The sequence below is a fragment of the Corvus hawaiiensis genome, chromosome 21 (genome assembly GCF_020740725.1).
Source record: "Corvus hawaiiensis isolate bCorHaw1 chromosome 21, bCorHaw1.pri.cur, whole genome shotgun sequence".
Taxonomy (NCBI): Eukaryota; Metazoa; Chordata; class Aves; order Passeriformes; family Corvidae; genus Corvus; species Corvus hawaiiensis.
Genome location: NC_063233.1, coordinates 1600923 through 1615516, shown reverse-complemented (window position 1 = coordinate 1615516; position 14594 = coordinate 1600923). Strand labels below are relative to the sequence as shown.

General features: G+C 43.4%; 1 protein-coding gene across 2 annotated transcripts in view; it reads left to right on the top strand.

The window, feature by feature from the left end:
* Positions 1-9303, top strand: part of RABGAP1 (RAB GTPase activating protein 1) — a 62918-nt gene extending 53615 nt beyond the window's left edge. For both annotated transcript variants that reach the window (XM_048325604.1, XM_048325605.1), the window contains 7 exons: positions 655-747; positions 1725-1835; positions 4523-4627; positions 5106-5189; positions 6024-6095; positions 6586-6783; positions 7585-9303. In XM_048325604.1, the coding sequence (XP_048181561.1) occupies positions 655-747; positions 1725-1835; positions 4523-4627; positions 5106-5189; positions 6024-6095; positions 6586-6783; positions 7585-7707 (786 nt within the window). In that variant the 3' untranslated portion in view covers positions 7708-9303. The remainder of the gene's footprint in view (positions 1-654; positions 748-1724; positions 1836-4522; positions 4628-5105; positions 5190-6023; positions 6096-6585; positions 6784-7584) is intronic.
* Positions 9304-14594: the final 5291 nt, after the last annotated feature.

Here is a 14594-nt window from a genome sequence, read left to right as displayed (position 1 = left end):
CTGTCCCTTCTCACAGAAGGGGAACCTGGGGGCCTGTGAGAGTGGCTTTGCTGGTGCTGTGTGTGTCAGAGCCAAGGACAGAGCACTTGTGCCTCTGAGGTGCTGCTGCTTGCCCAGACACCTTGGCAGCTCAGGGATGGGGCTGTTTTCTGCTGAGCTTGAGTGACACTGGCAGAAATGTCAGCTGAGCCTGCACTTGCCCTTTCAACATTTACAGTCTCATGTAAAGTAAACCAAATACTTCTGTGTGATGATAAATGTTACAGCTGAAAAAGCAGCTGTAGAAGGCTCAGCATCAGGCCAGTCCAAAAATGAACCACATCTCGCAGGGTTCTGTTCTGCTGAAGCTCTGCAGTGTGTGGAGCACCAGGGAGCTGTGCAGCACCAAGGGGGAGCTCGGGCAGGATGCTCTGGGTGGCTTTTGAAACCTTCCCTGTATTCCACAAAAGGATAAAAGGAAAAGGCTGCTGTCATTATATTGAGTGGAACAGAGTTTTTGACCATCCTTGAGGGTTTGACACTCAGAACTGGCTGAAGCCATGAGCTGTGCTTTGTAGAAGGCAGGAGTTGCCTGAAGCTTGTTCCATAATCCTGTGTGTGTTGTGTTCTTCTATCAATGTTCTGGGCAGGAACTAATGGGCTGCTTTAATTTAGATTAGCCAGAAGAAGCTGAAGAAATATGAAAAAGAGTATCATACCATGAGAGAGCAGCAAGCTCAACAGGAGGACCCTATAGAAAGATTTGAGGTAAGGCTTTACCTTCTCCAGTCTGATTTAACAAACAGGAAGTTGCTACTTGAACTCTTTTTTTTGAGCTGGTTTTGTTTTCTGACCAATTTGGATGCAACAGGGGCATCAGCTCAATGAACGTGAAGGGAATGCCTCTGTATTGGCAACGTTAATCAGGATGGGGTTGTTGTGAGCCCAGCTGTGCAAGAAAATGAATAGGATGAATTTTATTTGGGCTTATAGAACTGTTTCAGTAGAGCCTGTTTAACGTGCTGATTGCACCACAAGCCATGAACAGAAAGGAAATGCCTGACTGATTCTAACTCTGCCTTCCATGATGATAATCCCACCTTTACTCCTCTTCCTAATTTCAAATGATGTATATTGCCCTAAGCATATAATTTTATATATAGTTTATTTATCAAATAAATGTAATACAGGGATAAATTACACATGTAAAGTTATGTATGCATATACATACCACAATAACACACACAGAGAGACATATATACAACAAATTCATGTATTTTAATCAGTTTTATGTAAACCTTCTTTAGTATCCATCTATGTGCTAGGAGTTGTAACAGGAAGGAGAAAATAGAGTATTTTTCCCAGAATTCTCCTCTCTTACCTGTTTGCAGCATGTAAATTCAATTTTGAGCCTAGAAAAGCAGTACTTGTAGGAAACTCCTGGCAAGGTATCAATGGCAGAATGATACCCTACTATTGCAGGCTTCACAAACGTTTCTGTAGCTCAACAACTAATGGCTGAGCAGAGTTATTCATACTTGGTGTCTTCTCAAGGCTAATCCTGTATTTATTTTACCTTTACACTATGGCTGGCTAGTTCTGTTCCAGGGAATTTCATGGAGGTAGAACTGTCTGTGCATACTGGAGATGCACGGTGGGCATTTGTGTGTGAGCACAGGAAGCTCTGTGTGTCAGAGGCAATCCCTGGGCAGCCTTTCCCTGACGGCCACTTTGTGTCCCCGCAGCGCGAGAACCGGCGCCTGCAGGAAGCCAACATGAGACTGGAGCAGGAGAACGACGACCTCGCCCACGAGCTGGTCACCAGCAAGATTGCACTGAGGAAGGACTTGGACAATGTAAGACATGTCCTCATGCTGTGTAGGGCAGACAAGGGATAATTCCTTGTTCCTCCTCTCACTGGAGAGGAGATACATGGAGTACTTCTTTTGTGTGGGACAGGATTCCTTCCTCCACATCCTTATTGCACATGGACAAGTATAGGCCTGTGGCAGAGGTCCATGGGAAAAACAGGAGTGCTGACTGAAATACTCATTACCCTGAAAAGCATTCAGTAACTGCAGGGAAAGGAGAGCCTGTACTTGAGTAGTTACTTTCTCTTCTCTAAAGAAGTCTAGCAGGAGCTGTGTCAAGTCTTTGAACCATCACAGAGATCATGACATGGATGCTGGACTGTGTTTTCCTGGGATTTTTATGAATACAATTTCATAGCAGACAGGCTTTGCAAAGTGCCTGATAAACTTGAAAGTCTGTCTGGCTCTGCATGGATCAGGTTCTCAGGTACCTCAGGCAACTCTGAAAATGTTGCTGTGGTTTCCATTTGGCTTGTTGGAATGTGCCCGTATGAACTCATCCTGGGATGTTTCCAGATCAGTAGAGCTCTCAGGAGGAAACTTCAGGTTTGCTTTGTGTTACAGGAATTTTTTTACAGCTTGCTGTCCCACTCCCTTCTTTACATATTCAGTTGTGGGAGATCTTACTAGGATATGCTTTTTCTTTTTTTCCAGGACATGCAGAGACAGAAAGGTACTGGCATTTCTAGCACAGGGGAGGCTAGAACACATTTAGTCTGTCTGCTTGGGGAGATGAGGGGAAGAGTTCAAGTGCTCATGTTTTGCCATTCTTGTTCTGTACCAAGATAAGTGCATTTCTGAAATCTCAAAGGAAAATGACTTCTGAAAGTTGTACAGTGCAGGAGCTGACAGGCTTTAAAATGTTTCACTGGATGTGCCTCAGACAATTTAAGGTTTCCCACGGTCTCCTGGAAACTTGCTGTTGGAAAACTATTCATAGTAAATGTTGATGCCAGTGGGTGAATGTTGCTCTTAATGAGGTTTGGTCTATGACTTTCGGGTTTATTACCTCTCCTGTTCTTAGGTGTTAAAATGTGAATCATAGAAGTATGTTCCAGAAGCAGGTTTTCACCACACATTGGTATGTTCACCTCCTCTTACCTGGGCTTTTTCCCTTCATTAGTGAAGCTTCCAGAAGCTCCACACTGATGATAGCCCAGCAGTGGCACTCAGGGGGTGCACTCCAGCAAAAATTGTCCTGAAGAAGCTTTTTCTATCAGTTTTTAACTGTTGTTTGTGACTGCTTGAGCCTGCATGAGACACGGTGATACTTTTACATTGTTTTTTTAAATGGAGAGCTGGGAGAGGAACAAAATTAAGCAAAATTGATATGCTTCATTTGATATATAATAGTCTTGTATTCAAGGGTGGTAAATGATGTTGGCAGCACTTGGGTTATCCCCTGGAGGAGATAGGTAGGTTTGATCCTACTTTAGGACACGATAAATTCTTCTAATTGGATCCTGAAATGGTAAGTTTCATTCTGCCAGCCTGAGGTCTTGAAAGGAAAGTACCAAAGGACACTGTTTAACACACCTTTTCTAATATCTACATGGCATGTCTGAAATCTGCAACCTAAAAGATCAAAACAAAGCATTTGGAAATACAAGAATTTCCTTAATATCCTTTCACTAGACCAGAAAATAGGCTTCATTTTTCTACTGTTGTTGGACTCCTACATCCCAGCGTTCTTTAACTTTAAAACAGCTTAAACCCCATCTATAATGAAAAGATGTTCTGTTTGCCTTTGCCATCTTTTTGAAAGGATCAGCAGGACTTTAAGGGACTAAAATTCACTTTCTGATTTTCTTCCTTTGAAGGGAATTGGTACAGGTAGTTTCTGAAGATTTTATATATCAGTTGAGTTATTGATCTATTTTTATGAAGAATCCATACACCTATTGGGAAGTGCTGTGTTGTGTGTATGAGACAGGAAAAGACGTCTTAACTTGGCAGAGTTTTTAGTGGTTTATAAAGAGCTTGAAATTTTTCAACAATATATTTTTATACTTGAAAAACTGCAGTAAAAAGGGATTGTTGGCTTCTGGTGGGACATTTCTTTCCTTTAAGGACGAAGGAGAGAGTGGCCTGATTCTTATGTTTGCTTTGGCAGCTCAGTTTTTTCATGTATTTTCTGGGATGGTATCACATCCATTGGGAAGTGTCATAGAGTTCGGGGGGCTTTTTAAACATTCTAGAGGCATTTTGCGTTAATTCTGTTTTCATTGCAAGGGTGAATGTTTGCAAATTAAACTTAGGTCTGAGCTGGTTATTGTCTTTTAGTGATCTTGCACACTTTGAGCTGTTCTGTGCTTTTGGTTGTCTTCAGAATGCATTGGTCACCTTCCAGACTGTATGAGAAAATGAAACTTATTTCTGCTATTGGATTTCTTTGGAGCAATCCCTGCTCCAGTTTTGCTAAAATTAATCACTGAATTCAAGGAGGCATTTTTGGAGGGCTGGAGTGTAGTGGTACATGTGATTAATTTTGATGTGTTGCTGCTTTGCTATTGCAGACGGGAAGTTTTAGAGAAATAATTTTCAGAATAAAGTGGTATTTTTTTAATAACAATGAACCAAACCTTGTAAGACTGGAATAGCTGCACTCTTGGCTCCGTCCTGGTGGAGGCACAGCAGGGAAGCCTCTGCTCAGCCTGCACTCTGTGTTTCAGGCAGAGGAGAAGGCAGATGCCCTCAATAAGGAGCTGCTTATGACCAAACAGAAGCTGATTGATGCAGAAGAAGAAAAGAGGCGCCTGGAGGAAGAATCCGCTCAGGTTGGGGCACTTCTGTCATTCTCACTGTTCTGTACAGTACAGAAATGATAAAAATAAAAAGTGACAAGTGTGGGAAGGGCTTAATGTTCTAAGTCATGTTTGTCTCTCTTCTGTGGTGTAAAGGGCGTCAGCAAAGCAGAATTCGGCACTTTCCTGCCAGGTGCTTCATAGGGTGGGGAATTTTTAACTTGAAATCACAAAGTCTCAGCCTGTGCCGGAGATGCTGCACAGAGAGGCAGTGCAGGACTTCAGCTGTCAGCACTTTTTGAATCCTTCCTTCCCTTGGCTAGCCCACTGTTCTGTCAGTGATGGCCAGCAAAGCCCCGCTTTTCCCTGCCTGCATGGAGCTGAGCTGGGCTCTGGGTCCCAGGGTCAAGCTGAGCAGTGAGGTTAAGGAGAAGGAGGAAATACCACCTGGGTATTTTTCAGACTATAACTAAATAAACCCTTTCTTTTCTTTTTTTTTTTTTTCCGGCAGCTGAAGGAAATGTGTCGCAGGGAACTAGATAAGGCAGAGTCAGAGATCAGAAAGAACAGCTCTATTATTGGTGACTACAAGCAGGTAAGTACAACTCCATGATGATGTGGTTTGCTATCAAAGTACAAGACTTTCAGGTATTTTAGGAGATTTCTGGAAACCAATGTCATCTGTGCCATGCATTTGAGGACACAACTTAGCTGTTCTAAATGGGAAGCCGGTGGCTGGTTTTGCATTTTCTTTGGCCGAGATCCTGAAGTGATCAGTCCTGTTTGCCCCTGATGTGGGTATGTGTAGATCAGGAGTCACCACAGCCTCAGTCACAGCCGAACCTTGTTCAAATGGGCTCTGGGACATCAAAGGTTCACCTCATGCCAAAAAAGGTTCTCTCCTACCTTCCCTTTGTCAATCAAATGCACCTAAGAAATAAAAAAAAAGGATGCCTTTTTCCTTTCAAGGCTTTGATTTGGCACTCAAGCTCCTGATCACAAGGTATCAAGGGAGCAAATTCACGTGTCTCTTTAGTAGGCCCATAACAGGTCTCAGGGAATTAATTAGGGTTTTTTTACTACTCTGTCTTGCCTGTTCTTTTCTCCCAAAGGCAACAAAAGGGCCATGCTATTCCTAACCTTTACTGGCTCCTTTAGCAAGGCCAAACTCTGCTAATAACTTATGTTGGAACTGCACCTTTTCCTGTGGGGATAGAAGAATATGTAGAGAATGGGGATAGAAGAATATGTAGAGAATGGGAAAATGTACAATGAGACAGCTTAATGCAGCATCCCAATTTTTCTAGCTTTCTAAGAGTCCGTAGACTATCCATGTTAATATTGCAACAGCATTTATTTGTGCTTTAGCATTCATTTGGGAAGGAATTTACATTTATGAATGGTCTGGTAACATAATTTTGCTTGTCAGATTTGTTCCCAGCTGAGTGAGCGACTGGAAAAGCAACAAACAGCAAATAAAGCTGAAATTGAGAAAATACGGGTAAGAGAACAGATAGATCCACAGTCTACAATGTTTCAATCTCTAAGCAAAATCAGAGCAGCAAACACACAATTTATTTCCTTACTAAAATGGTGGCTGAGAGTCCCTGTAGATAAAAGAGAAGATTATAAGGGGGAGACCTGGGAGAAAAGGTGAGTAACTGTGGGCCCTCTCATGCTATAATGGTTACATGCTAATCTCGATGCTGGGGTTTCTTTGAGGGGTCTTTTTTTTCTGGAAGAGATTCTCTGACTGTCTTTTACCTTAAAGTAACAGGGGGGAGGGATAGAGCCCATTATTGTAGCAAAACAACACAGGGGTGTTTCCAAAGCCGTGAGTCTGGGGATGGCAAGAGTTCCTGCTTGGCTGTGCCTCCCCAAAGGTTCCCATTAGTGGTTCCTCTGGTGTTGGGCTGCTCTTCCAGAGCAGAGGCAGGACAGGCTTTGATCATAGCCCCAGCACTTCGCTCACAGCCAGGTGTTTACTTTAGCAAAAGGTGGATGACTGCGAGCACTGCCGTGAGTTCTTCAATAAGGAAGGCCGTGTGAAGGTTGCCAGCACTGCTAAGGATGGTTCAGACGAGGACACGGATGAGGAGAAGGAAACACTGAAAAATCAGCTGAGGGAAATGGAGCTTGAGCTGGCCCAGACCAAGCTGCAGCTTGTGGAGGCGGAATGTAAAATACAGGTAATGCTCTGGAGGTTTGTTTTGTAGTCTGTGCAGCATGTCTGCATTCCTAGAAAAATGTGTGTGTGAGTTGTAGAGGGATTGGAACAGATCCTGTTGGTTGAAACTATAACCTGCTATTTCCTGCATGGGTTATTTAACCAAACACTGTGTCTGAAACTTGCTGTATGCAGACGATTTAATTGAAATTGCATGAACTGTATTTAGCAGCCACTACAGCTTCCAGACATCTGCCTGTCTGCAGTGCAGTGCTGGCTGCCTGATCTCCTGCAACTGCTTGGAAGGAGCCCAAGAGTACTGAATCATGCATGTCTTTATCTCACAATCAGTACTAAATGAAGAAGTAACATTGACAAATGTTAGACATGTTTCTTAAAACATGATTGCAAAGCACTCCAGGTACTTGAGGTATTTCTGTAAAATATGACAACACTGTGCTTTTAGCCTAAAACTGATATGTCAGTGCTGCTCGTTCACAGAAGGGTAAAAATTAGTTTGTAGAAAGTCCACTTCCTGTGGGAATAGCTCCTCCTCAGATGGGAGAGAATGAAAGAGTTTGGATATACTGAAGAAAGTGGAATGTTTCACTAAGGGCAATGACACAAGTCTTATTTTGCTTTTCAAAGCTTTTTTTTTTTTTTCTTTGTCAGCTTGTTGTACTGCTTCTAATTTATGTAAGATTTGTTTAACTTACAAAGTGGCCAAGAGTTTGTAGATGTTCTGAAGCCTTCTGGGTTTAACTCCTACAACCTTGTGTTGTGAATACATAACAAAATAATGAAATTACTCTTCTGTTTGCAGGATTTGGAGCACCATTTGGGTCTGGCCCTGAATGAAGTACAAGCTGCAAAGAAAACGTGGTTCAACAGAACAATAAGCTCTATAAAAACAGTGACTGGAGTCCAAGGAAAAGAGACTTGTTGAAAAGCAGTTCTGTCAAACACACCTTCTTAACACAACACCTTTTGTTGCCTTCCTTGGCCAGATGTTTAATTCTGTGATGTGAGAGGACCAGAATGTAAATATAATAGAAACACAGCATGTCAGGATTTCAATAGGTCAGTGATAAAGAGGATGGAAACACAAGAGAGGTTTTATTGCTAGACATGGGATGTTCATACTACTGATATTTAACAGGTGATGTAGCTAGATTGAAGCTCTTCAGAGAAACACTCCATTCTGCGTCTGGCTGGAGGCTTTTCACAGACTAGGTACGAGAACTTACCAAACCCTAATTGTTAAGTTTACATATGATAGGTTTTTTTACAGTTATAACCTTTTTTAATATTTTATTTGAAAGGAAAAGTGTCACTAACAAAGTAAAAAAAAAAAAAAGAAAAAGAAAAAATGCAACAAAAAAAAATACAACTTTATCAAGAACTCCATCAGTGCCAGAAAGCAGTCCCCAGAGGTAGGAAATGGAGAGTAGGAGGTGACATGTTTTGCTTTATGAATGGGGATGATTTCAGCATTCCTGTCGAGCAACCCCACTTTGTTCTAGTAGATGCAGCATCCATCTCTCTGTGTTTGGCATTTCTTTCTGTTACTAATCAATTCTATGCAACTCTGGGCTTTTTTGGCATGGACTGCCAAACAAATTCGCCACCGGAGGCTGGGAGACTTGTCAAAGTGCTAGACAAGAATAATCGGAATCGTTGGCAAATTTCTGTTTCACTTGTGTCATATTGTTTGATCCACATATCAACAGCATTCAAATCCCAAATCAGCACCAGGACTGCTGATAAGTACGAATTATGTGGATGGTCTGACATTCAATGGAGTCTGTCTGGGTTTTGTCAGGTTTCTGTTTTGTTTTTGTTTGTTTGTTTTTACCCGGCTGTAGCAGGCCTTCTGCGGAGCTCAGACAGAGCTCCCAGGTTTTAGTTTTGCACATAAGTATGAATGGGACAAAGAAACAATAAACTGAGATACACATGAGGCAAAAATCACAGCGCGAGTGTAGCTGCGAGCATCTCTAGCTGTCCAACTCGCTTCCCTGGTAGCATTCTGAGGTGGTGTAGGTCATTTTTCACGCTCAATGCAGTTGCACTAATAGGTGCTAAAAGTGCTTGGAGTTCTCATTCCTTGGATTGTATTGAGTTCTCACCAGAAAGCTGTAGAATGGAGTTTTGCACCTTGTAATTTTTTTAATTTATAATGGTTTGTGTTATGCTGAAGTATCTATTGCATCAGTGGATAAATTTTGTGTGCAGTGTGAGTATAAGCTGGTAACAATAAGAGGCACTGGTTTGTATATAAAGATATTTGGTTTATTTTGTATTTCTACCTTTTTCTTGTTTACTGTACTAATGCTAGCTAATGTACTCTGTAACTACCGGATAGAACATGCTATGTCCAAGCTTTTTTCCTTAACTGCATACATTATCTCTATTGTTTAATACCAAAAAAAAAAAAAATACTGTAACTCCATCAATATTAGATGCGTGGACATTGTGGTAGCATAGTTGCAGTGTGTATACTTTATGAATTGAAATATAAACTAGTAAAATTGTATAACTATTTTGTTGTTTCATTTCATTTGAAGAGGAAATTATTAAATATTTTGCAATATAAAGCTAATTCTGGTCTTAAAGTAGAAGCAGTAGCAGCTGTAGGCTTCTCCAAGACTGAAACCATAGTCATGCTGCAAAGGGCTTTGCTAAAAAAGACTGCATGTTCTGAGTGCTGCCAACACTAGTTTTATATAATAAAATCTAGGGTTTGCTTTGAAAAAAGAAACTGCAAAAATGACCTTGTGCAGCTTGAAACTTGTGACTCAGTATTTCTCAAACATGTCCAATTTAGAACTTTTTTTTTCCGTGGCCCTCCAAATTCTGCTTGAATCTGCAAAATAAATGTAGGCTATCTCTGCTTATCACCATCAGTAACAAATTCTGTGGGGTCAAGTGTGGTTCATGTCATCTTCAGCAAGGTTTTGTAGCCGTGGCTGAGCACGGGCTCAGCTGTGCGACTGCAGGGCTGCACTAACTGGGTTGTGGGGCAGCTCTGCTCCCCAGCCCTGTGTTCTGCAGAGATAGCCAGGAGTACAAATGGATTCTTGTCACCAAAACAACCAAAGGTGACTCAGGAAGCAGCCCTGCTCTAGGAGGCTGCTGGGATGTCACTTTTCCAGCCATATTTTGCTTTAAAAGAATTGTATTATGTGGTTGTGTGTGGTCTCCACTTCTTTGTCTTTGCAGAGGTGGCTCCCTTGGTAAGGCAGCTCTGCAGTTTCTCAGTAATTGCAACCTTTAGAGAAAGTTTAAAGGTAAGTAGGGGAGAGGAGGAAGCAACCCAAGCCCAGAACACTTCATCCTCAAAGTCTTCCTCAAAGGGACTGGGAAATGGTATAATAGTGTACTTTCCTCCAAAAATGAGGTACTTAAAGGAAGAGGAAAAGCTGCTTTATTGTTCAGATTTCTTCAGCTCTCTAAATAAACATTACCTTCAAATTGCATGCAGCATATACTCCCCTCTTAGGATGGATGCAGAACATGCATAATTGTTTCACAGCATTTCATCTGAAACACTTTATAGTCAGTTTCCAGTCATGGATTATTTTAGATGCCTACCTGAAGGTTTTTGATCCCTGGAAATAAATATTACCAATGTATTTCACGTCCAACTCCATCTAAAATATCCACAGCTAATTAAGAAAAATGGCTTCAGTGCTGAGATGTGCATCTTTTGAACCACAATTACATGTGAAAGACAAGGAAGCAGGTCAGTTTTAAGATGAGGAAATTAAATTTGCAGATGTTCAAAACTATGAATAAGGAAGGTAGAAAACCACATTGAGTCAAAGCTGCTTTAAGCACGAGTATTTTACAGCCGTGTAAGAGAAAAGGAATGAGTGTGTTTGGTAGCATTTGGGGCATTAATGAGATGGTTATTTTCTGGTAGTCAATCGCCTTTCTGTTCACATGTGCCTCAGCTGGGCTTGAGTACTGAACTCCAGCTCAGTGCCAGTCTGCTGATGCTGGGATTAATCTCCTGTGCCCCAGGCTCCAAATGCTTTGCGTGTTTGTGCTGTATCATTAAGTTCCGATGGTCTCAGTGTGGGAGCTCAAGTGTCACAATCTCATTTGTGTTGCAGAACTTCTTGGCAGCTCAGGGTCCGCAGCTGGAAGTGGATATTCAGGATCTATCAGAAAGTTTTACCTTTAAGCATTGCTGGTAAGCCGTCTTGAAATTTATATAACTACCTCCCTGACTTTTTTTAGCTGCCCTTCTTATCTGTGGCAGTGATATAAAGTTCCTGTTATCAAGAGGAGGATTTCACTCCATCTGTTCAACAGCTTGGCTCACATTCATCCAGCCTAACTTTAGACACTTCGGAGGTGCCTAACATAAGAGTTTAATCCAGGGAGGTTTTCCAGCCCTCGGCAGGCGCGGGGGCAGCACTGCAGGCGGGCAGCTCACCCAGCCTCGTGCCCAGAGGCCTGATGGATCAGGGAAGCTCCTGTGAACCCACGAACTCAACTGAGAGTCCTTCCTAAATAAAAAAAATATACTGAAAATGAGCCATCACTGGACACTCAGGGGGTTGCTTTCGATTTTTCCTCCTTTTTCCATGACTGTATTGTGCAGTATTTTTCCTTCTGTATTGCCAAAGACTATCAAGGTATCTTCATACAGATTTTGCTAGAATTTACCACTGCACATCCTAATGCATTTGAGCAACACAGCCCTGGTTTTGCTGCGTTTTCTGCATACTAACGAACACGACAGCGTACTCCGGGACTGAGGGCTTTCCCTCGGGGTAATCTGGCCACAGGCACGGTAGGGAACTCGAACTGTGAGGCGAGCAGGAGGGCTCTGCTCGGGAGCCATTTTTGTTGGGTTTAACATTGAAGTCAAGTGTTTCCTCATGGTGGTCTCAGTTCCTGCTGACTGGGGGGTGAGTGGAACCAAGCTAACTGAAGTAGAACCGGGCTGTCTGAGGTGGATTTAGCCGAGGACGGGGTCAAAGAGCACCCCGGACCCTCAGGCTCCGAAAACCCGGCCGGGCGCCGCCTCAGCGCCCTCACGGTTCCCGCGCTTTTCGCGGGGGCGGGGCGCGCGGGGCTCGCGGCGAGCTCTGATAGGCTGGCGGGTGATTGGCAGCAGGAGCAGCCTTTGGGCGTCAGGGCGGCCGGGCCGCCATTTTGTTTGCCGTGAGGGTTGGGAGAGCCGAGGCGCGGGGCCGGGGGAAGGAGCCTTGAAGCCCGGCTCGGGCCGGGGCTGCCCGGCTGGAAGGAGGTGCGGAGCGCGGGCACACTGCTGAGCTGGGCTGGAGGGGAGCAGTGGCCCCCGGGCGGGGCGGGGCGGGGCGGGGCGGTGCTGTGCTTCATGAGGGAACCATGCAGATCCTCGCAGAGCTCTTCCGGAGACTGTGGATGTTAGAAGAGCACCAGGGCAGCGGAGGACAGCAGAGCTTTAGATCCAGACAATAACTGGTGGAAATGAATGGTACTTTGGGGAAAACCTGTACAGAACTTGTAGTGCATTAATGGCCCTTGCGGAGAAGAGGTAGAGTTTTCCCTTAATTTGCACGCGGTTTAAATGGCCTCGTCTGTTCTTTTCTCCTTGCAGCCACCCCCCCAGGCCCCTCAGGCTGAGGCAGGCAGTGAGTTCTTCCCATGCAGCAGCAGCAGCCTTTCAGCAGGAGAGTGGGTGATGTTCATGGCAGCCTGTCACAGGCGGGTCTGAGCTGAGGCCTCCTGAGGTGGAAACCTTTGAAATAGGCCGTGAGAGCTAATAAAGTGGAGCTGTTTGATCTATAATGTGATGAGTGGCTGCCGTGGGCTGTTCTCCCCGTGGAGAACCTGCATGAGAAGCCAATCACACCACTTGCTGCTGGTTAAGTAATTCATGGGTTGCTCCAGCCTGTTAGAGGATCTGGTGAATCTTGGTAGTGTTCCAATGCTGTGAGTATGGAAACCTCAAATAAGAAAAAATAAATCCACCTCTATAAATCTTAGAATCACTGAGTTCATGCTTGGACAGATGTTAAAGGGAGGCTATTTCTGTGTAGTAACTAGTGAGTGTAGAAAAAATACTGCCGTAGCTTATAGGTTTATACATGCAGTGCATACAAACACATAGGATAAACTCTGCTGTAAATAGAATTTTCTGATTTCTATTCCAGAAGTAATGGGAGAAGAATATAATTTATCTGATTTGCCCCTGAGAACTGCAGAAGCAGTTTGCTAACCAATTAGTGAAATACCTTGTATTTTTAATTAATTTTACTACAGTTTTTGGTCCAAACTGGCATAAACGAAATTGCCACGGATGGCATTGTAAAAGTCCTGGACCCTGAAAAACTTGTAAAGAACAATGTTAAATAGCAGGATTCTTTACAGAAATCATCTTTGTTGAACGATCTTGTAATGTGGAATTAAATGTTCTCCCTGTTATACAGAGCTAAAGTCTATTTTCGTAAAATTCAGTGGTTAGGTAATTCTAGCAATGAACTAATAAAGCCAGGATCTGTCAGGATGCCAAATAGCATCCAGCCAGAAATGCAGATTTAGGTGCTCAGGAAAAACTTCTGCTCTGTGTGGACTCTCATTTCCTTCTAGGAAATTCGAAATCTACAGTGTGAATGATACCCGGCGTAAAGACTAGAACATTCCATATTGTTCTCCTACAAATCTGATCGGAAAGTTGTATTATGTCCTTGTACAAAAACGATCTGCTAGGAGGAACCGTAGTAAAATTGAAGTGTCTCGGAAGTAAATCTATGGGATGTGTTTCTAATACACCTTGAACTTGACTTAAAGTACTGGTAAATAGTTCTTGTCCTTTGCTTACTATTAATGGTTGAGATAGGAGATGTAGCAAACTTTGTAGCAAAAGTTTATCACAAGTTTTTCAGAATACAAAAAACTTAAAATGTGTATTGGTTAAAATGTTAGGGCAAAAGTATTTTTTAGCAGCTTTAGTAGCTTGAGTTACAGCTGAAGGTGGCATGACTTTGTCTCTCATCATCTCACCTGAAGGGCCCTTGGTGTGTGGCTTAACATGGCGGTCACTGGAGGGGATCAGGAGTCCAAGTGGAGGATGTTTTATGGCAGTGAGCAGGCTGGTTCCCTTATGGAGTTGCAGAGGTCCGCCTTGATCAACAGCTTGTGTGACACAAGTCATGATTTTTAGGAAGGGGCTGCAGTGCTTAAGATGGAATCGCAGCCACACTGGGCTCTGAGGCTCCAGAAGGTGCAGAAGAGATGAGACTTGCAGGCTGCCAGCTCTGAGCAGAAGCCCTCCTCATGCTGAGCACAGTTAGTGTGTGCCATGAAAACATCCAAGCTCTGTGTTTAAACTCCCTGCTGGGAGCGTCTGTTCATGCACAGAGCTGGCAGTGTGATGGGGGAAAGGAGGGCGTTGGAGCCACATCTGTAAATGTCATTTGGGAGGGGACACTGGAATGACCCCTGATGCAGTTTTCTGATCTGGCTGGTCAGTTTATGCCACGCAGGGAAAAGAAAACTGCTGTGCAGATTTTATTCAATTGCTGTGCCTGAGAAAAGGTAGTAAAGGACTCGCTGAGATGAAAGTGCTGTGCCACTGTCAGCTGTCACTGCATAAACAAAAGGGGTTTATCAGTTCTTTTAAGAACACAACAGCAAACCACTGTGGTTTTGGCACAAGTCTTGGCTGCCAGGAAAACAGGGGAGTGATTTAAGCCTTCTGTGTCCTGGAGGCTATGCTAGCTTAAAGAAGTGGTTTGATGGTAATTAACACTGGTGCACCAGAGAGAACGGGTGGGAAAGAGGAGGAGGATGAAGGCTGGCTGCTTGCAGAGCAACATGTATCTGAGCTCTCCA